The sequence below is a fragment of the Tiliqua scincoides genome, chromosome 7 (genome assembly GCF_035046505.1).
Source record: "Tiliqua scincoides isolate rTilSci1 chromosome 7, rTilSci1.hap2, whole genome shotgun sequence".
NCBI lineage: Eukaryota > Metazoa > Chordata > Lepidosauria > Squamata > Scincidae > Tiliqua > Tiliqua scincoides.
The window spans coordinates 43,111,646-43,135,059 of NC_089827.1; the positions used below are offsets into that span (position 1 = coordinate 43,111,646).

The window sequence follows — 23,414 nt, forward strand, 5'->3', positions numbered from 1 at the left end:
ACTAGGTTAAATACATCTCCTGACAAGTTTGTTTTCTATGCTCAAAGAATGTAATCCAATGAAGAGCACTCAATCATGCAGCCCAAGGAACTCCACAGATTAATCACACACTTGATAAAAAAATATTTTGTCTGTTCTAACTGTCCTGACACTCAATTTTAGTGAGTGTTAGTAACTCATACGATGTTGCAAAGTGCTTCACAGCCCTTTTGCAACAGCCTGCACTGGCAGTGTGTTCCACTAGTGCAAGGTGACCTTAGGATTGTGCCATTAGTTCCTAAGAAGTAACTGAGAACTCTCAGATTTCTCCAGCTTTAGTGGCAACCAAGGTACTGAAACAACCTTTTAGCAATTGGCAAGCTAATATGAGTATTGAGCCATATCTTTTAGCTAGTAATCCCCCTCTCCTAAAACGAAGTCCTTACTTTACAATGGCAAACAAGGTAAATGTTCAGTTATCTAGATAGAAAATTGTACCTCTTTAGGTAATAGGCATTTTCTTGGTAAAAGCACTTGTTATGTGTCTCCATGTGGCTCAGGCGACTGTAGTCATTGGGATATACAAAGGACAAATGAACCTGGAAAGAGCATGAAAAGATCCACACACAAAAAAATCATTATTAGAAGTGGACTTCAGGGTTACTTTGTATGATCGGGGAGTCCAACATTTTTTTAAAGAGTACAGCTATGGGTTGCTATACCCAAATCAAAAAGCTTGCTTCAGATTTATTTATACTACACATCAACCATGGTGTTCAGATGTAGAATTCTAACATATACTTAGCTTTGCATATCAAGGAAAACAAAGTGTTATTGACTAGATTGTGTAACCAAATCTGGACAATTTTGTGTTTATCTGAATATTTTGATGTTTCTTTAAGATGCAAAGATTTCAAAAATGTCAGCATTTTTGGCATTGAATCAATAATTTAGGCACAATTTACACTATGTAGTTGTATAATTTAGGGCACAATCATAACCAGGAATACTTAGAAGTCCTATTTTGTTCAATGGGGGTTACTCTCAGGAAAGTGTGGTCAGGATGGCAGCCACAATGTGTATTACAATGCATTAGGCCTAAGGTTCTCAAACTAGAATTCTCAAACCAGCGCCTGAGTCCTGGGGAGTTCAGGGAGCCCACAGAGCCCTTTGCAGGGCTCCCCACACCTTCAAATATCTAACAACAGCAAAAAAAAAAGGGCACTTCCAGTTTCATGATAACTGGAAGTGACTGTTTTTTGCTATTTTTATATGTTTGGATGAACAGGGAGCCCTGCAGAGGCGTCACAAATTTCCCTTATCTCCCAGGACTCTGGCTGTAGGTAAGTGAAAAAAAACCCTCCTGTCCCTTGCAGCAGTGTGATCCTGGAGACTGCGTCACTGCCTTGTCCCCTCACCTGCACACTCTTACCTCGGTTCTCAAACTCCCAAGGAGTTAGAAAACCTCTGCATTAGACAACAGGATAGATAACACAAAGTTTAATATAACTAAACAAGTTTTGATGATACAAAAAAATAAAATTACCATTTCCTTCAAATCCCTTCTTAAAACCCATCTTTTCCACACAACCTTTGGTTTATCTTCCTCACCCTCACCCCCAACTGTAACCAAGCTTCAACTACACTAAAATTTGTGTACACCAACACTAATTTAAGTATGCTAACACTTGTTCACTTTCTTCCTTCCCTACCCTTGCATTTCCTGTCACCCTCAGTTATTTTCCCCATTTGTTTCAGGTTATAATTTCCTTGGGAACAATCTTAACTATATAATTCTGTAAGGTGCCATATACATAGATGGCACAGTATATAGGTAGCATAGAGATATAATAAGACACATAATCTCAAGATGAAATTTTTGCGTAGAGGCAAAACTGTCTGCAATTATCTAGGTGCTCTTTTCCTTATTTTAAAGACAGCTTTAATTGTAGAACTAGAGAAGCAAAAGGAATGTGAACCACTTTAAGAGGCCGTTATTTCAGGATCGGTGATTTCAAGAGACCCTTGAAATACCTCTCGAAACAGGAATTACATTTCTCATTACTCATGATGCATCTGAGAGGTCACCTGATCCACCATGGAAGCCCATTCCGTTATTTAATAGGGAAACTCTGAAATGGCATACTGGCATGCAGTAAATGGATAAAAAGATCAGGTGTGTAACAAGGCATTTTCAGATGCAAGGTGTATATCAAACTGAGCAAATGACTGGTAGTACCTAGCTCGGTATGGTATGCTATCCCCATCCGTGTTTGAACTAGAGAACAAATCAATGGCATTAGTGGTCAGGCAATCAATTTCTGGCAGCAGAAAACGTGCAAAATGCCTGGCAAGGTCATAAGAAGAGCCAGGAGACTAAGGGCGCAATCCTAACCACTTATGTCAGTGCTTTCCAGCACTGGCATAGCGGTGCCAATGGGATGTATGCTACATCTTGCAGTTGGGTGTCACTCACAGTGGCCTCCTCAAAGTAAGGGAATGTTTGCTTCATTACCCTTGCTTCATTACCCTTATGTCCGTGCTGGAAAGCACGGACATAAGGGTTTAGGATTAAATTATGTAAAGGAACAGAACAGGGAACAGAGGCAACCTTAAATACTGTGTTTGGGCATCAGCATGTGAACTTGCACCCAGTTGCCATTTTCAAAACTGTGCATGTGCACACAGATACATATCCAAAAACACTGTCAGTGAAGCAAGACCATCATTACTTGTCAGTCTTGTGGACCACCACCTGCATTTTCCAAACTTTAAAGCCATCCCTCAACATATGCTTCAACGGACAGTGAATGAAAGGTTGAGTGAATGAAATGAGACTTACAAACTGAAGCCCTTGATAGCGTTGCAGTGGAAATCCACTGACTAAGTAGCTGGGCTTGTAAGGGCAGTCTGGAAGGATCTTATGCATCTGTGACTTGCTTATGAGAGGCACTGAGAATCAAAGACAAAAAAGAGGCATTTGCACAAGCAGAACAGTTCCAAGCTATGGCACCACAAACATACGTGCAAACGACTGGAGATCACCTCTAGCTAACTTCTTGTACCCCACCTTTTGGTCATTGTCACTGTGAATATTATGAACTTTCTCTCTTTTTGCTAATATCCTGTGTATCCCTTCTATTTGCTTGTTACAAACAAGTTATCTTGGTCAACTGCTGGGTTAATTTGTTCCCTTTGGAAACATTTCTAAGAAACCATCTTCTAAACACAGGGTTGCCTGTATCTGGGCCCAGGGGATCCAGACCCCAACGCAACTTTCTTTAGAGCACAATATCATGTGTGTCTGTTCAGAAGTAAATCCCATTGTATTCGATGGGGCATAGTCCCAGGAAAACATGTGTAAAGCTGCAGCCTTAGGGTCCAATCCTATCCAATTTTCCAGTTCCAGTGCAGCGTACCAATGGGGCATGCAGTGCATCTTGTGGTGGGGAGGCAGTCACAGAGGCCTCCTCAAATTAGGGGAACATTTGTTCCCCTACCTTGGGGCTGCATTGCAGTTGCGCTGGTGCTGAAAAGTAAGATAAGATTGGGCCCTTAGTCTCTATTGGCCCTGTTGATTTTAATACAGATATTGTAAAAACCTTGCCCACAATTTCACTTGTAAGAAAATTTTAAAAATTCAGTTTCAAAGGGGAGAGTGTGTCCTCATTTAATTTAGATGTTCTATGCAATGTCCCAGCAAAATCTGAGGACTCCTTTTTGTGAGACAAAATACACTTTTAGTACTTTGCAGCACAATCTCATATATGTCTACCCAGAAATATGCCCACTGAGTTCAATGGGACTTACTCCCAGGTAAATGTGTATATGATTGGAGCCTTAACCAACTACCCTGAATATACAAAAGTCAGCTAACTCTGCTGTACTACTCCAATTTGTGTCACACGATGAGTTCTGGCAGCACACAATTTACATTTATAAATGGTGTCTCGAGGGTCAGCCTTCAGCATATCAGCTGGGTGTTCCATTCGACTGCGTGTAGTTCGGCTTGCACGAATAGCCAACGTCTGTGGGATGTGACCAACTTCATCCATTTTCAGGAGAGTTTCATCTGGGAGCCAGAATAAGAAGATACAGGATGCAAGAAAGAAGAATAATCTCTTTTAGGACAGACATGTCAAAACATAACGCCTGCAGGTGGGATGTGGCCCTCGGAAGCTCTTTATCCAGCCCTCAAGCTCTTCCAGCACCACCATCAGCTGCTCTCAGCTGCTGACCTGTACTAAGGTGTCACTAATGAAAGGGCAGCCCACATGATAATTGGCTCTCTCATATCTTGAAACTATGATCGAGATTTGCATATTTTCTCTTCTGTCATTTGCAGCTAGTGAGTTCCTATGTGGAGGCAGAATGTTCTTATGTGGGCTTGTGATATATACACTCTGCATAGCCGCTTCTAGAACTTTAGTCCTGAGGGTTCCTTCTGGAGAAATAATGGCAAATTGGAATAGAACAAAGGATGTCATTGCCTCCTGCCAAAGAAGCTGGCAGCCCCAGCACAAGCCCTCACCATGCCTGAGGTGGTGGGGGTTTTGCTATGCTATTTGCTATTACTATGCATGGTGTCCCCTGGGTACCTTCTTTGCCAGAACCTATCTTGTACTCTTACACTTGTGTGCCACCTTCAGGGCAGACTTTGGGTTCAATCCTATCCAATTTTCCAGTGCTGATGCAGACATATCAATGGCGCATGCACTGCTTCCTGTGGTGGGGAGCAGTCACAGAGGATTCTTTAAGGTATAGGAACATTTGTTCCCTTACTTTAGGTATTGTATCTGCACTGGTGCTGGAAAATAGGATAGGATTGGGCCCTTCGGTGGCACACCAAGATCTGAATTATGCCTGTGCTTCTAGTATAGATTTGCCCTAGTAACATTTACTAAATATTACTTATGTCTACACATATATAGAACATTCAGATATGATAACTCCAGAAGAAGTCCTTTATTTTGTAACACTGATCTGGAAACACAAATTGGATTCCAAATTTCACAAAAATAATGACATTTACAAGCCTCCCCTTATCCTTTCCCCTGATCTTATGCTCAATATGCCTGACACCATGTGAAATCAACCAGGTATTTTAAAAAATGCCATGTTGGAATATTTCTGCATTAGTCTAGTATTGTTGACATTGGAGACAAAGCATTTCTGATGATACAAATGAATGTAGGTAAAGAGAAGCCTATCTGGCATTATTAGCTCTGAGAGGAAGATACTTACTAGCATAAAGGGAGAGGTACTGAGAGTCAATAACTGCAAACTTGGTTTCAGGGTCATTCAGCTTCCACTTAAAGAGAGGGAGACAAATGCAGTCAATGTTTATTAGTTTATTTTAGAAAGGAAATAGGATTCTATCTACAACAGACTTGCAGAACTATAACCCATGAAGATGAATGCCACTTGTGGTTCAGTGGCCTGGCAGGTGCGTGAAGCATGCAGCAAACACAGAATATTTCTTGAATGTGCTATCTATGGTGCATGAGCTGTGTTTTGCCTCTTATCAGGAATGGGAACTTAAGTCAGGTAACTCAAGTTCAAGCCACAAAAATCAGTGTTTTTTGCTAACTCACGGAGACTCGAGTCACCTGCGCCGATGACTCAGGCAGTGACTTGAGTCTGAGGCCACTTGACTTGGCACTGATTCCCCACGCATGTATCTGTGTCTGGTGAGCTTGATTATTTTTGTCGTGGCATGAAAGACCTCGTGGGCCATCATTCAGACTGGGTGAGCAGTAGGGAAGTTCAAGCCAGGAGGCAGGGAAGCGTTAATGTTTTCCTTTAGCATTGGGTGGGAGGGTGGGAGGTGCAAGTGGGCTCTCTTGCCCATCTCTAAAGGAATTGATGGCCATTGGATGAAGGATGGACGGTCTGGTTTTTTTTCTTTGGATGAGGTAGGGCAGGAGGAGGAGCTCAAGGGGGTTCTTGTCTTAGGATTGGCTGGAGAAGGCTGCGGGGGGGACAGTTTATAGCGATCACATTTTCCAACGCATGGCTCCTCATGGCTCTGTTGTTACTTGGGAGAAGGAAGCCTCATTGAATGACTGGTGCAAATGGAACTACTTCTGAGTTTTGCCGCTTATGTCCTCACTTTCTCACAGTCCGTCCCACCCCCTCCCACCTTGTTTACAGATGGGACGAGGACATCAGGGGAGTGTTTAAAGAGAACTTCGACACACGCACACACCCTGGCAGCAGCCCCGTTTTTTTACCCACAGCTGGCTTTTTAAAGGGAACAACTCAAGGAATTTTTCCAAATTGCAAAAACATTCTGGGTAACTGGGAAAGTGCCCCTGTTGTTTGTTTTTGAGTCAAGTCATGGGGAGCGGAGACTTGAGTCAAGCCATGCCTGACTTGCCCATCCCTACCTCTTACTATACTTAGTAAGAATACTTAGAATTAGTATTAGAATAGAATACTCTTAGAATACTAAGAAAGTATATAGCACTTTCTGAGTGTGCAAAGTGCTTCACAGTTATTTTGTTGTAACCATTAAAACTAACCTGCAATATAATTCTGCCCCAATAATATAAAATTGCAGATGGGGGAGCTGAGGCTGAGCAGCTTGCCTGAAGCCACCCATGAGTTCATGGCAGAGGTATGTGTAAAATTGGGGAAGTCTTAATTCCCCAGTCTCTCCACTGCTCAGCTCTACTAGTTCTAGCCTATAAGCTGGGGAGGTGTCTTCTATGAAGCTAAGAATTCTCAATTTCAGACTTGTTCATCTATAATGTTATGTGCAATAACAGCTAAGCTTCCTCACACAGCACAAACACCCAGGGAGTTTAAGTAAATATAACTCTTAGGGCTATATAACAAGTTTCATCTTTCTTATGAGGAGAACCACTTCTGCATAAGCAGAACACCTACACTTCATTATGTGAAGTGAAGCGCAAATTTCCTATAGTCAACTTTCCTGTTTTAAGTACATCAAGTCAGACTGTTGGCACATACTGTGGTTGCCCAATGTATGTACTTAAGGGTGATTTTAAAAAATAGCTGCTTACTTCAGACATTAGTCAAATATGGCATAACTAGCCAAGAGCACTTACTGCCACTTCTACGTGGTCTGTTCCTTTGTCATCTTGCTTGTGCAGCACCTCAAAATAGTACTTATTTGAGGCCAGCAACCTACAAGAGGGAACGATAAAGAAACTATGAATGCAGAATATCTTGAGCAGCTCATGGACAACAAAGTAACCATTTTATTTTGGGTTACACAGCATACTCTTCTGCCAAGTAATGGGGCAAATTCCACTCTTCTAGACAATGACAGGATGAATCTTATCCAGGAAGGGCATAAAGTGAATAAGGAGTATGTGATGAAGTGGGCTCTAGTCCCTGAAAGCTTAAGGTTCCACATGAAACTATATTGTGTAGGAACAAAATAAGCCTTCTCTTCCATATTTTCTTCAAGTCTCTGTTCAATGATCCTCTTCAGTTAAGGGGTCAGTATCTTCTAGTCTTATTGACTTCTGGGAAACTTGAGGAGGATTCAGGTAATCAATCAGTTGATTTATTTAGAAGATAGATTATGATGGGCATTAAAGGTAAATTTTACCTGTTCTGTTCCAGGAAATACTGACAAATAGCCACAAGGAGGCACTCTGAAGTTATTTTATCATTACAGTGTATTCCACTGATAAGGATGAAGGAAGGAAGGCAGCTTAAAACTTTCTACCACTTGCAAAAAAGGAACAATGTTCAAAAAAGATACTTTTTAGACTTCTAAGGTACAAATGTACATGTCACCAAACTTGCAAAGCACAGGGTAGACCAGTGTTTCTCAAACTGTGGGTCAGCACCCACTAGGTGGATCGCGAGCCAATTTCAGGTGGGTCCCCATTCATTTCACTATTTTATTTTTAATATATTAGACTTGATGCTCCCATGGTATGCGACTGCATTTGGGGAAATGTTACAGATCTGTACTTTAAACTATGTATATGCTTTTAACAATGATAGTCAATGGAACTTACTCCTGGGTAAGTGTGAGTAGGATTACAGCCTAGGATTGTTAAAAATTTTCCTGCTTGTTGATGTCACTTCTGGTCATGACATCACTTCCGGTGGGTCCTGACAGATTCTCATTCTAAAAAGTGGGTCCCAGTGCTAAATGGGTGAGAAGCACTGGGGTAGACTAATTTAAGATACATGCAGACTGTGTTCAAGAGCCCATCTAAATGGTGGGCATGAGGATGTGGTGAGACTTGTACACTGCTTGGTAATATCGAAAAAGAAACTAAAGTTACTCACTTCACTGGCCTTGATTTCTGGCTCCTGAATTTCCCAAACTCACCAGGTGCTGTCCACTCCTTCCCAGTCTGCACAAAAACAAGAAATGTCTCCATTACATTATTCTTGATTCACATGAAACTTCAATGCATTCCTTGCTTGCTGCGCATGGGGGGAAAAAAGGAGAGGCGGACCCCAGAAGAGTCCCCCTTGTGATTCCAGTAGCTCCTGTGCATAACTGATCTGCTAGCACCACAGCAGTCAGTGGGAGCTTATGCCATATTATACCAATATTTCTGTTTGCACTCCTAAAAAACAGCAATCAAGAGGTTTTGCTTTTTAAACTTATCAGTGAACATTTGAATTCTTTAACCTGAGGTTTGCAGCTCATCAGCAAGCAAAAGTAAAAGGAGACATTTTTAGGAGTGCCACTTGGTAAGACACATCAAAAGGATTTCCCCCTTCTATCAAGGATACAGGATGGCAACAAATGAAGAAATCAGAGAGCATACTGTACCTTGCCTACACTGGCCAGCAGCTGGAGGCCTGAGATGCCTGCATTTGGACTCAGCCAGAACTCTGCATTGTCATCAGCAGCAATGGCAAACTGAAATTCACCTACAGGAAGATTCTTCGGATTAACATTGGCAAGTTGTATCAAAAAGGGAGTACTGTCATCTATTCCTGTGGTTGGTGAGATCGAGTTCCTCCTCAGAAAGTGGGTGAGATCTACACAACTGATTCCTAAATCCCCAGTTTTGAAGTGTAATAAACAACCAAGAGCACAAGCCAACATTTGGCAGAAGTCCAGGTGCCATATCTTTGTTGTCATGGCTAGAAGCCACCTGCCACATGTCTTTAGGGAATTGAGCTGCATTGTGCCGGTTTAACTGACTTCATTTAATCTTAGGTCATATATATACTGATAACCTAAGCTAGTTTAATGGTAATGGTTCCCCACCCCAAAAAATCAAGCGGAGTATTCCTTTATGAGGTTGCTGAGGAATAAAGATCACCAAAAATTGCAATCACAGCAATTAAGCCAGTTTAAGCATGTAGTGTACATCTGCCCTCGTATTACATACAGCGGGGGAATCTCAAAACAACTGCTTTACTGATGAAACAGGGCACATTCTGATCTGATTGCTGTACCTAGCTCACCTGGGAAAATATTGAGGTGACATATACAGTAAAAACATAACAACAACAGCACAATCCTATTTTCTGTTGCAATCATGCCAAAGGAGCCTGCACTGCACACAAGGGGTGTGGTGTGACTAGAATGTAAACCAGAGGTAGAGTGGTGTAGTGGTTTGGGAAGTGGACCTAGATCTGGAAGATCCAGGTTCGAAACCCCCCTCAGTCACAAAGCTTACTGGGTGACCTTGGACCAGTCACTTTCTCTCAGCCTCACCTACCTCTCAGGGTTGTCGTGAGGACAAAAGGAAGGGAGAGCAGCTGTGTACACCGCCCTGAACTCTTTGGAGGAAGGGTGGTATAAAAATGTGAATGAATGAATGAATGAATGAAAACATAGGCCTTCTGGCTGCCGATGGATCGTCTCAGACCCACACCAGCTATGGACTGGTGTAAGTAAAAAGAGAACTGGGGACGTCCTGGGATGAGGTTATGATGCAATTGCCATCCACTTTGACCCTGAAATGCCCCCAGGTCCGTCCCCCCCAGAACACCCCAATCCTCCCTCTTCCTGCCGACAGCCCAACCCTGCCACTGGTAATGGCTGGGCAATGTGATGGGGTCACCAGCCATTCTCACCATGGCCTTGTTCTGTGCTGGGTGCTGCACCAATGACTAAGACCTTCCCAGGACAGAAAGCGAGTTCTGTCAGCAGAAGGCCTGGATAAGAGTGGATCGTAAAAACAGTATAACCAAGCATTATATAAACTCAGCTATAGTATGGCAATGTTGCAAAATGGAGCAAGAGAAATTACCAAGAAAAAAACCCAAACAGATCACTACTGAGCCAAAAGTAAGCACTTTGAAGTCCACCTGAATTCAGTGAGAGAGCCTGAAGTGCTTGCTTTGCTCCCTTGTGAAACAGTGAAACATAAAATGTTTGCTCTGCTAGGTCATTCACCTACTCATTAAAAACCTCAAAAAATAAACAGGTGTTACATCTGGACCCAAACCTATCTTCAGAGCATGGGATTACAAACTGTGACCACCTGTGGGAAAGTGGCAGTGATGGCTGCAAAATTCTATGCAACATATATATGGGTCGCCTTGGGTGCCCTTCGGGGAGAAAGGCAGAATACAAATCCAATAAATAAATAAATAAATAAATAAATAAATAAATAAATAAATAAATAAATAAATGTACCTTTTATAGGTACTCATATATTCATAAGAAGTCAACTTTTACTGTGTCAGATAACTGGTCTGTCTAGCTCAGTATAGATCATTGGCTCTTCAGGTTTCCAGGAAGGTTTTTTAGCCCTACCTGGAGAAGCTGCCAGGGATTGAACCTGGGACCCTCTACAGCAGCGGTTTTCAAACCCTCAGGGCAAGTTCTTGCAGGGGTGGGGGGAGGCAGCGGGATCCTGGGGATTGCACCACTCGGGGGGTGCAGGGGCTTGAGTCCACTTACCTGAGCCTCCTGCAGCCTCCCAGGGGTGCGGGGAACCCTGTGCGACCTTCTGCAGGGCTCTCCACAATTTTAGAAGTGAAAGTGGAGCACTTGCACTCCACTTCCGCTTTAGCGGAGGCAGGGTACGATCGCTCCACTTTCACTTTCAAAGCTGCGGGGAGCCCTGCAGAAGGTCGCACAGGGTTGCCCGCACCCCCGGGAGGCTGCAGGAGGCTCGGGTAAGTGGACCCAAGCCCCTGTAGCCCCCCTGAGCGGCGTGATACTGGGGATCGCTCCACTGCCTCCTTCCTGCCTCCTGGCTGCCCCTGCCACTTAAGGGGGCAGAGGCCAAGGCCCACAGGCTGGGATGTCCTGACGCCCCAGTCTGAAAAGCCCTGCTCTACAGGCAAAGTAGTGTTCTATCACTGAGCTACAGTTCCATCTGCAAGAAGTACAGCTTCTTTCATTTCCAGTTTTATGCTGAAGCACCAAATTGGGAAGTACATCTCATAAGAACATAAGAACATAAGAACAGCCCCACTGGATCAGGCCATGGGCCCATCTAGTCCAGCTTCCTGTATCTCACAGCGGCCCACCAAATGCCCCAGGGAGCACACCAGATAACAAGAGACCTCATCCTGGTGCGCTCCCAAATGAGATTGATCCTAAGTCTGTAAAGATGGAGTGACTCACCTTCCTAAAATGAGATATTTTTGGAAAGGAAGTTTACCTTTTCCTTTAACAATTTAAGAAGTAAGTTATAATGAGAGAAAAATTATTATTAATGATTTTGCAACAGATGTGATGGGGAGTTTTCAAAGCAACATTTTAAGCAATGAGGAAAGCACATTTGTAAAGGAGTGTCCCTTTGGTTTCAGTCACCAGAAGTCTCCATAAGTTTGTTAGATAGATTAATTTTTAATATGAGAGACAAATTATTTTTTCATCAATTATCTTGCAACCCGAATCTGTTTCAGGTTCTTCTCACCATCACTGAATGGATGCAGGTAACCAAATATGCGCAATCCATAGTTCATCCATTTGGGAGATGCTGCCAGTTTCTTCAAAGTGGTCCGTATCTGAAAGTGCAAAAATGCAAGCATTAAATGGAGAGGAGAAAGAAAATGTCCCCTTCTCCTGAGGGGCTATTGCTGGCTGCCCGGTGCACTAAGTATGCTGTGGCAGCCATTTTGACAACACGGCAGCCCAGGATTGGGCTGTAAGTAAGAGATTGTAGTCAAAGTATCAAATGAGTTTTTATTGATTCAATCCTTTAAATTCAATTTAAAGGCAGTAATGCTACACAAAATCTGTTAAATAAATCTGATTAAATTGTATTAATTACAGGTATTTCTATCCCAACTTTCCATCGTATAGTGGTGTCCAAGTTGGCTTACAATAACGACAGCTAAAACAACACACAAAATAAAAGTCAGCATAAACAGTAGAAAAACAAAACAGCAATGAAGTAACAATGAAGGAGAGCAGCATGAAAAACAAGTTGGAAAACTTCAAAGAATTGTCTTAATATACAAACTGACCAGTACGGATTGGTAAGTAAGCAGGCTGATATGGCAGGCCTGGTCCTAAAATAGCATCTGTTTCAAAATCAGCTGTGCCACTTGAAAATCCCAAAAGCTTGCCCCCCCCCATAGAAACCTTACATTTAAATAACATTTTGCACATGTGTGTCCTTCTCTGGTCACGTTCTATAGATATGTTTCAGGGGCTTCACAATGAGTTTTGAAAATGGGCCATTATTGGCCAACAAAGAAGTGCTCTTTTTTCACCCTCCATTAGCAGGCTCCAAATTCTAGGAAGTGAGACAACATGGGCCACAATTATACACTTACGTGGGGATACAGTGGGAAGTGGAGGTTCCTCCTCAGTTGGTCAATAGAACTACCACACCAGTCCTCAAAGACATGAAGATTGACTTGACCCTGGAACTGCAAGTACAACAAGACATTCCCATCACTGGCCATTCTAACCACTTTACATCTCAGGGGCAAGAGCCACATATGGCAAGAGGGAGATTTGCAGAGGGCATTTCCTGAGGGCACTTTGCAGAGGGCACTTTCCTGAGATTTGCAGAGGGCACTTCATCTGCCATGGTTGTAAATTGGTGCTCTCAAACTGTGTCACAGTGAAATACTTGAAATGAAGAGGAAAAAGATACCTGAGACTCCCTCAAGGCAGAAACACAAGCATTCTGAATAACAGACTGCCTTTGACCAATGGGCATGTCAATCAAAGCAAAAAAGAACAAAAACATGGCAGATAAAGTCAATGGTAAAGTGAAATATCTTCTGATATGATAATCAGGATATCGCATTAGAAAGCACTGATGTAGTGCCAAAAGCTGCCATTTGGCAATGCTGACATTCAATTGTCTGTCTTTTAACCATTTCTGTAAAACTGATATAATCCTGGACTGGAAAGCATGACTGAAAAGCAGCGGCATAGCCAGTGGCACCCTGAAGCCCAGAGCAAAGTTTAAAATATTGCATCCCTGTAACATCAAGGGTTTGAAAAGCCAAAAGCTACAGTGGTGATGGGCTTGGGGGAAGGCAACAGGGAAGGCAGCAGAGCAAGGAAGCAGCTGGTGAGATGGTGAGCAAGGAAGCAGCTGGATAGCTGCTTTTAGCTCTAGTGAAAAAGCAGCTTGTAGTAGTAGTAGTAGTAGTAGTAGTAGTAGTAGATCATTTAATGGTCTCAGCCCAGCACAGTAGTAACAATACAAATTTACAAACATAGCATAACATAACAATCACGACCAATCTTAAGGGCAACTTAAAAAAAAAAGGAATTATATATTTCATCAAGATAATACTTTAATATCAAACTAAGATTTACTATTGGTTGTTCAATAAATTAAATAAACTAAAATCTATAAATATAATAAAAGTATTCACCCAATTTATCAAGTCACGTAGACAGAAGGAGCCACAAGCGCCAGAAGTAGCTTTTGAAAACACCATGTTTTTTGGCTGGAGCTTAAAGTGGCGATCATCATCTCTGGCTGCTTGCTGGCTATCCCCTTTGTTCCTCTGCTTTGGAGGGGGCAACTGGGAGGGTGGGTAGAGCAAGGGAGCAGCTAGCAAGCAGCCACAGACTGCGATCACTGCTCTCCTCCAAGGAAGGGGAAGGTGAATGAGAAGGAGGCAGTGCTGGGGGGGGCGCCAGGTTGCCCCCTCGCAATTGCAATTGCCCCCGGCCCCCCTTAGCTATGCCACTGCTAGAAATGCAAGGGTTTAACTCAGATAAAAGAACAAAGCTTACACAAACATACACATGCAAAACTAGAGCTGCAAATAGGATTAAGGATGTGGATTAGGCATCAACACACCTAAGATGTCCTTTCACAATCAAGATCTCGAATGAAAGCGAAAGTCATCTATTTTCACATTAGTGATGTGTCTAGCAACCATCCACAAATGTACACTGAAGTGCAATAACTTTTTGTTTGCATTTTAGCTGTAAACTACTTTGGAACCAAACTTGGCTGAAAAATGGAATATAAATAAATAGCACACATGCATATATACATACTGAAGTGCATACCAAAGTCAAGAAAATGTGACAGATCCTTTATTTGCTACCCTCTATCAGTCCTAGATCAGCACTGCTGACTGAAATGGATGGGTAAAGTGCTTAGGGAAGTTGTATGTAAACAGATCCACTGAGCTTTGGCCTTAGCTTCTATTGCAGATCATTCTGACCCACAGTGGATTAAAAACACCTATAAGAGAACTTGGCTAATGTTATACAATAACAGATTCAACATAGCTATGTCTGTGAATGCTGATATTGAGAGGACCTCTTGGGTTCTTAGAGGATAATGGAAAACCATCTCCTTTGCTGAATCTATTAGGAAGAAAGTCATGTTTACTTCTTGAAAGCAATGGAAGTGTTCTGAGCATGTCCTTTCTGTACAGCTTCAGAAATGTTATCAGACAACATACCTGTGTGGTGTGTAAACAGAGTGGTGTGTTAATCTTATGTCCCCAAGAGGCACTTACAAAGCAGCTGTTTGGGTCTTGAAATTCTATCCTGTTTTTCTCCCTTCCCTTAAGAAGCAGTGCATAAACCTCCTTGGCTGCAGCTCTGATTTCCTTCAGCACAATATTTTAAAAATATACTGTGGTATTCTTAACTGGCAGAGCTCTCTGGTATGAATATTGCCACTATGGCTACTGGGTGCAACAGGGTATACTTTATAATTGGGATTAAACTAAGACAGACTCTTAGAACAGTGGTTTTCAAACTGTGAGCCATGGCTGCCTGGGGCACCACAGAATCCTTGCAAAAAACCTGCCATCTATTTAATGTATAGGATTTTAGCCTTAATGGGGAGACTTGAGCAATGGCCCAGTAGGTCAAGGGAGTCGCCAATCAAAAATGTTTGGACACCACTGACTTAGAACAAGAGCTTTAATGAAACTTGATTCTATTCTTACTTTAACCAATAATTTTAGGTCCTATGTAAGAAACTTTGGCCCAAATCATATTGGGGCCTTGCACTGCTGGAACTAGTATTCTGGCAGCGTGAGGTTCTTTATGACTTTTGCAAAAGGCGACACACTGTTTTGTGCAACTGGGATGCTGGTGCAAGCAGCAAGCTGCCACGCACAAGCAGTCTCACAACAACCCTTGGTAAGTCAGTGCAGGGGAAGGAAGAGAGGTGGACAGAATGGGGTGGGGGTGGGAAGGATCAGGGCAGAGACTGGGTTGGGCAGAGTTATCAAGGCTGGAGAGGAGTAGTATCAGCAGCTGAGATATCAATAATACCCTATCCCTCTTCTCAGTGTTAATCTCCCTTCCTGGATCCATTCAGACTTATGCCAGCTAAATCACAGGCACATCTCCAAGTAAACTCAATGGAGCAGCAGGGGCTTACTTTGAGCAAGAAAAACAAATGTTCCTTTACCCAAAGGAGAATTTTGGGACTGTCCACCCCCCACTCCACTAGAGGCAGCACATGCTCTGGTGGCATGGCTGTATCCAGGGCTGACTTTTAGGCAATTGGGGAAATTTAGCCCAATTGGGCCCCACATTGCTCTTCCACCCACCACTACTTCCAATTGGCCTGAAATTGGGTCAGTATGGAAGCAGCGTCTTCCCACCGCGGCTTCCAGCAGGCCCAAAATTGGTGCCATATAGGTGGCAGCATGAGCAGCTTACTGTTTCTCCACCCTCGTGGAAGGCCATCCTCTCCCCTGTCTTGCTCCAGAGTGGGCTGCTGTGGACAGGGCAACAACAGGCGAGAGTCAGGGAGCACTGTGGGCTGGGTGCCTGCTCCTTCAGGCTGACCTCCCAGGGCCTATTCTGCACAACCACTAAAGGTACAGGAGCCCTATCCACTTGCACAGAAGTAACAGATTTTTTTCTTGTCTGACTCCATTCAAGTGAAGAGTTAAAAAAATTATTAGAGGGGTGCCTGCAAAATTAGAGGGGGCTGCCACAAGAGCATTTCCAATTGGGCCCTGTAGCTCCTAAGGCCAGCCCTGGCTGCATCTGTGGGAGGGGGCGTTTAGGTAGGATTGGGCTATTTCCTTTATTCCAAATAGGGCTTCAAGCATTAAGCAATTCTTTAAAGGTGGCATTTTGTAACTTCATAGGACAACAAGTAAGTGAAGATGGACTGACCTCCAGTCAACCTAACCCTGCAGCAACCTCACACATTACAGCAACCCTGCACATTACATTCTACAGACTTACATTATTTTTGGTGCACACTTATTTTTTTTAAGGACATCTAAAAATGTCAAGTGTGAATGTGACAAACAAGGGTTTGAAAATATGTATTTCTATGCTTACCACAGAATCCAGATTGGTTGTAGCTCTCTTGTGTATGTTGTTGTGGGCAAATGTTTTATACATATTTTGTTGCTGTGTAACATGTGAAACAGTCCTAAGCAACTTGCTAAACATCACTGTATGAGTTCGTAGCAGATGTGGGGCTAAAATAAGAGATTCTGGATATCCATAGTTTTGCCAAATTCCATTACACCTTTAACTGGAGAACCTTTGACCTGTCCTGTTTTTCCTGTGTAAACTGTTGAACAGTTCCATGTGGGTCTGGGATCTGTCCACTGTAGATGGTGAATTTGAAATACTAGACATATAGAGACATAGATCAAGAAGGACTTTTAGGTTATCTTTACTCAGTCACTTCTGAGAAAACAGTTTTATAGGGAGAGAGAGATTTGCACAATCAAGAGAGAATGCAAATTATTACTCTCACCCATCCTGCAAATTAGTCATCTCTTGCCACATGTATTTTCTTCTGCTACACTGTTTCTGGAAAGAAAGAACTAAGGAAAAGGAAAAGATAAATGACACTGATAAAATGTTGCTGAAACTGTGTGCCATGGGAAAAATAGAGAACCTGGGGAAAAAGGTCTTCAGGGACATTTATCTTCTCTTGAAAATGCAGTCAAGAAAGTTATCTGGAAATCTCTTGGAATGAGTTTGAGATACACAGCATGGAAAAGCTCTAAGGACTTTCTCTTCCATCTGACACATATGCAAACATTCCCACCATGTGAAGTTTATCACATTTATGACCTATGCCCTTCCTCCAGGGAGCTCAAGGCAGTGCACAAAGGATTCTCAAAGAGTCTCTCATCCAGGCACTGACTATAGCAGGATATGCTTGGCTCAGCAAGATTGCTTTACCATGCCCAGTACCCAAGTACAATATGAGCAGGCATTTTACAGTCAATCTTTGCAGAATGCAAATAGAGAAGTTTAAAATCTGAAGCAGCTCTCAACTTGGGGGGGGGGGGCGGCCTTTCAAATCTGCAATCACTAGGAATAAAGAGAGAAGAAAAACTTTGCTCCATTTTTTATTGTTAGGCAGTTAGTATCTCTGGGTCAAATCAGCTCCACACAATCTGAAGAATGAGCAAATGCTGGTATAGATAAACTAGACAAAAAAGGAGATTTGAATCAGAGAAGAAAGAAGATATTGTGATGCTATATAGAATTTTTTGCGCTATGTTTGCAAGAGACTTCTGTTTTCCCATTGCACACACAGATATTGTCCAATGACTCTATGTCATGCCTACAGATTCAATGCAAGTAGATTGTGAAAATCTACTGTTAGCAACAAAGATCTCTTCTGTTCTCAGGTACAGCAATAAACATGTGGTGGTGAAGAGGAGGCAGAGATAACCAAGGAACACAGAAAGCTGTCATATAGTACCAAGTCAGAGTCTTGGTCCATCTAGCTCATTATTGTTGATGCTAGTTGGTAGTAACTCTCCAAGAATTTTTCTCTAGCTGGAGATAGAACCTGGGACTTTCTTAATGCAAACTGTGTGTTGCATTAAGCCCTTCCCAAGTCTGTGGCCCATGCATGCACTACATGTTCCAGCAAGCAAAGAATGCACCTTCCAGCACTGTCCAGAATGCTGCTAATGGAAAGGGAGTAGAAAAGAACATTCAAATTCCAATTCAGGACAGCACTCAAGAACTTGCTAAAGCCGCTATAGTTTAACTACATGTGCCTGCAGCACTCTCAATATGCAAGTTTTCTATAACCAAAACTTGCATGAATATGAGAACTCAATTTCCTTCACACATGAGGAGATGAAAAGTCCCTTCCAGAATCCTCATGAGCCATTTTACAATAGCAGAGCACTGTTTTGCAGTTGTATCTCCTGTGCACTAGCCCAATCTAATTAGGACTGGGTCAAAAGGCACGCCCTTGAGGCAGCAGAATGTTGAGAGGTGCCCACCTTCTTCCACTCATGCCTCTATAGCTCCTCCTCCCACTCTCTGGATTGGAAAAACTGAAGTGAAAGAGGACGCATGAAAGAGAAGCAAGAGATGGGCTAGGAGTGGAAGGCACAAAGGCTGACACATCACTAGGTGACATGGGATAACATTTAGCACACAATGTCAGGCACCAACAGGTCCTATATCTTGCGAGGCTAGATATAAACATCAATAATAAAATAATATTCACCTAACCCTGGGGATGGGATTGTGCTCCCTGGTTTCTCTTCCCAATATCCTTCTGTTCAATGGAATCTGAGAATGGGGCAAGTTTTGTAAATGTGATTGGGAACCCTGATCACCCCAGATTCTCAATTACATGGAAGAGCCTGTGCATAAGCAGAGTTCCATTCTTAGCTTCCCCTGAGCTTGCTGACATCAAGGCCAGGGCCAACAGACACATGATCAGAAGGCAGGGTCAGGGGTCACAACCCACTCCTCCTTCATGCACTGAGTGAACACATGGATATGCAGTTAAGAACAGGGCTATTGAAGAGACTGAAGCTAAGGTTCATTCAGAACCAATTCCTTCTGTTTCCTCTCCCCCCACCCCTTGCAAAGACATTTTCATTCTGTGCTCTACATGTCAAGGTCTCTCACCTACTAAATTCTCAATCTTAGTATTGATTGGGGAGATGGAGCGCTAAGCTTCTGTCTAAGATGCTTCATGTTGCAAACCATGTGGAAATCTCTTTTTATCATTCCAGTTTGTCACAAACAGACACCTTCCCTTCAAACAAAGCCTAGCTTCCTTATATGTGGAGATAAAGCCATCCCCCATTCCCAGCCCCTTTATTGCCCAAAGGATCCAGTGCAATAAAACACTTAGGCAGATGCCTACAGAACAAGAATGGCATTGTACATCTCTGTGTAATTAATTCGTGCAGAAATATAGATTTCTTATACTTAAATGAATTCATAAATCACTACAAATTTGAACATTATATTAGTCTGGGGAAGCTAAGAACAACCTGGAAAGAGAAATGAGTTCAATTTATTTTCTGCTAGTCTCCTTAGCAAATGACCTTGCTGGGAAAAATTAGCACCATTGACAACATGGGCTAGCTAGTATGCTGGTGAGAAGAATACTGGATCAAAAAGGATATCTGCAGAGAGAAAATGAGTTAGCAATGTCATAGGGGGAACCAAATGCAAATTTCAGGTGTTTTAGTCAAGGCTTCTTAAACTTTATCATTACAAGTTTGCCAAATCAAGAAACAAAGGCTGAAATTCTTTAAGCCTCCCAAGAAACAAAGACCATTTGGGCAGAAAAGCTTTCTTTTCTCACATATCACCATCCTGCAAAAGGAGGTACCTACTGAATTAGCTACAACCCTTCACTCTATAGCTTAAGTTTGACATTTCTGAACTCTCAAATTAAAACCTTCAGAAGATTAACCTCAGGCCTCCAGGGGGCAGAGTCCTCCAGCGTTGTGGAATTCGTCTTATTGCTGCTATCTCTTCGGTGTACTTGGTTCTGAAAAGAGCAAGAGCAAGAGAATTTGAATAGCTGACCAAAATACAAGTTCACAGACCAAAATTCACAGGCTTTTGGAACCACAGAAACAAAAGTGCATGAGTGTGTGTGCATGCGCTTGGGATGGGGGTGGGCAGCCACAAGTTTATACGCCCTTGGTGTCTGAAACCGACCCAGAACTAGTATCATTAAAAAAGGTTCTCAGTTATTGTAATGGTACCCAGGAAAGGGGGATCAACAGTATGTTGAGTTTAAGCTGCACAGCTTTAAAATGACTCATTTTTTTTAACTATGCCTTTACATAGTTTTCTACCTCTGCTAATTGGGTAAGAGGCACTTTTTCAAGTGGGTGCTCCTCTTTTTTCAGCAGGGGGAGAGTAACTGGCCCACCTCACCCCAGCAGTGTCTGTTCTAGTGGCTGTCTGCTGCTATTATTTTGCATCTTTTTAGATTGTGAGCCCTTTTGGGACAGGGAGCCATTTAGTTATTGGATTTTTCTCTGTAAACCACTTTGTGAACTTTAGTTGAAAAGCGGTATATAAATACTGTTAATAATTAATTAATAATAATACATAGTAATTTAGGAAAAACTGCATGAAAAATGTGCATAGTTCGCATTGATAACCCAGATGGAAATTTAAAAGTCCTATTTCTTGATATACCTAAGTGCTGAATTCCTTTAATATGTTTTCTGAGAAAAATGTTATCAGAATATTTAGCAAAACTATTTACCTGATGTTCTGGCTTCTGAGGCAGATAAAATTGAAGACTTGGGTCCACTATAGGTTTGTCCTGGTTTCTCAAAGCTTTCGCGAGTTCACCCCAACTTCCATATCCTGCACAGAAAAAAGGAGGGAGATATCAAAATAAACTTTTCAGGTTACATTAATAAATATTGACTCAAATACTATAGAAGGAATAGAGCTCTTTAGGTGAGGTGTAGACCACTGTGATGAATGTTTACTCACTTGTGCCACAATTTTTATGGGGTTTGCTCCCAAATAAGAGCATTTAGGTTTGGAGTCTAAAACTCATGAATAATTCTCTCTGCTACAGGTTACAACAACTTGAAAAGACATGCATGTTGTTTATAAAGACAAGCAAAAGTTATCAAAGAACTATGCAATGAAATTATGCTCTTGACTACATTTCTCTTGTTGATTTTATGTAAAAGTTGACTGTTCCTGGGTTAAACAGATCCACAGCCAGCAGTAACTGTTGGAACTGTGAAATCCTTTTTCAGGACCAGTTAGCCTCCTGCCCCGTTCAAGGTGGTGCTAGCATAGCAGTTCCCACTGCTGCAGCTCCATGCCATGGGGCATGGGCATATAGAATGAAGACAGAAGAACAGCAGTCCTACTGCTTCTCCTCATTTTAGGTTGCTGGCCTGATATCAGTACTGTCAGTGCCACGTCCACCACAGAAGGAAAAGGAGCAAAAGTTCCAGGCCAGCCAGAAGTGACAACTGGGAGAAGCAATGATGATGCGTGAGAGCACAAGACTGCCATGTACAGTTGTGAAGGTTGTGCACTGCACAAGGATGCCACATTTCAGGGAGTGCTATTCACATCGTAGTCAGAAGGAGGATGCCAGCAGAATGTCACTTCTGCCGGCAAGTGCAGAGAGGAAGGGGGCCTTCTTTAATTTGCACAAAGACAAATTTTTCTAATTTGCACAAGGTGCCATATGGACTAGAACTGGCTTTGAGAGAGCAGGTGGACCCAGGAAGCAGGAAGATGTCTAGTCCGGTGCCCACAAAAGTTCAGAAACAGAAAAACCTGGCAGACTGTTCAAAGGCTATGCCCAATAGGATCATCCAGCTACATAGACTATCTTAAAAGTTCTACAAAGGCTAATCTGCAAACGTACAGTTGCAAATTTTGTTATACAGGAAAGAGTATGGCCAATTCAAGGAAAATGATTTTCCTGCCATGCTTCTCAGAGAAAAACCAACAGAAGCAATCCCAGCAACAGCCTTTGATCTCACTTATACAGGCTGTACCCTTTGGTGTGCTGCCAGAATTATTCTATATGTACTCCTGATAAACACATCCTTTTAGTCAAGGGTGTAATTAATAGTGGGGTGTGATGTACATCACTTTTCAAAATCATGTTGGGGGAGGGTGTCTCTCAAAAAATGTAGTAATTCATTTAATGAATGTCTAAGACACAAGACTCCACGGGCAGCATGTTAAATGCACATTAAAACAACATGATGTTCAGGAATACATTATTAAGCTTGCATCAGGCAAATTTCTCTGGAGAAGGAATATAGAAAAAAGGCACAACTGAGAAAGGCCCTCTCCCTGAACTTTAAGTGGCAGAAAATGTGCCTTGTATTTCAGCCTCTGCTTGCCCACTTTATAAATCCGGCCAAGTTCAAGTCAGGTGCATTCTAATAGGAACATATGACTGAAATCCTATGCATACTTACCTGGGAGTGAGTCTCACTGAAAATGGTAAGATTTGCTTCTGAGTACATATGCATACAACTTCAGTCTACAGTGTGACCTGTTGGGGCAGCCCCTTCCCCTCTTTCTCAGGGACTACTTAAGATCTGCATGCATTGAGAGGAAGATGACAATGATGTGCTCAGGTCAGATGGAGCTTATAGCACATGCTCTTACAGAAGCCAGCTCTAGTTTGAGAATTTTAGTACCATTTCATACTTTTTAAATGTCGTAAGCCACCTTGGAGGCAGAATATAAATACCTGGATTAATAAATAAAAATGTGACTACATTCCATAACGTAATTGTAAATTCAAGTGGTCTGGTGGGAAAAATATTGCAGTTTGAGAACCAGGAAAAAGCAATATCCTCACAACAAAATCAATACCCTGAAGGGATTGATCTGCTGCAAGAAATGAATAACAATTGTTCTAAAGATATAGTTGAAAAAAGGCATTTAGTCTTTAGTGTGACAGCAGCTTTTTCTTTGCCTGTTGTGTGAACATGCCATAAGGTAAATCCCTTCTAGCACAGACTCTAGCACAGATAACTTAAGCTCAGCTATTTGCTTCCCCAGAAGGTAGCTTTGAAGTCTACCTAAGCAGACCATCAGATTTGCTGGGAGACACTGAATTGTGTTTGTAACCAAAAAATGTAGTAACCAAAGTAACTAAAAAATGATGTAACAAAAAAATGTAACCAAAAGTATGATGGTAAAAAGTAACCAAAAAATGATGGTAAAAAATACAGACTAGTACAGTCACAGTAATACACTGAAAGGCTTTCAGGTGTGGTTAAATACCAGCACAACTGATCTGTTAGCAAATCTGCACTCAGTGCTACACAGTGAGGTGTAATTAACACAATACCTTGGAGCTGTT

At 42.2% G+C, this 23,414-nt stretch overlaps 1 protein-coding gene across 1 annotated transcript in view; it reads right to left on the reverse strand.

Moving 5' to 3' along the window:
- The window catches only part of B4GALNT3 (beta-1,4-N-acetyl-galactosaminyltransferase 3), a 96,582-nt gene that overhangs the window by 13,551 nt on the left and 59,617 nt on the right, over window positions 1-23,414 (reverse strand). The window contains exons 6-15 of the mRNA XM_066633475.1: window positions 20,817-20,920; window positions 12,676-12,771; window positions 11,811-11,901; window positions 8,753-8,853; window positions 8,257-8,324; window positions 7,053-7,131; window positions 5,224-5,290; window positions 3,914-4,051; window positions 2,822-2,931; window positions 478-578 (exon numbers count right to left, since the gene is read on the reverse strand). Coding sequence (XP_066489572.1) covers window positions 478-578; window positions 2,822-2,931; window positions 3,914-4,051; window positions 5,224-5,290; window positions 7,053-7,131; window positions 8,257-8,324; window positions 8,753-8,853; window positions 11,811-11,901; window positions 12,676-12,771; window positions 20,817-20,920 — 955 coding nt within the window. The remainder of the gene's footprint in view (window positions 1-477; window positions 579-2,821; window positions 2,932-3,913; window positions 4,052-5,223; window positions 5,291-7,052; window positions 7,132-8,256; window positions 8,325-8,752; window positions 8,854-11,810; window positions 11,902-12,675; window positions 12,772-20,816; window positions 20,921-23,414) is intronic.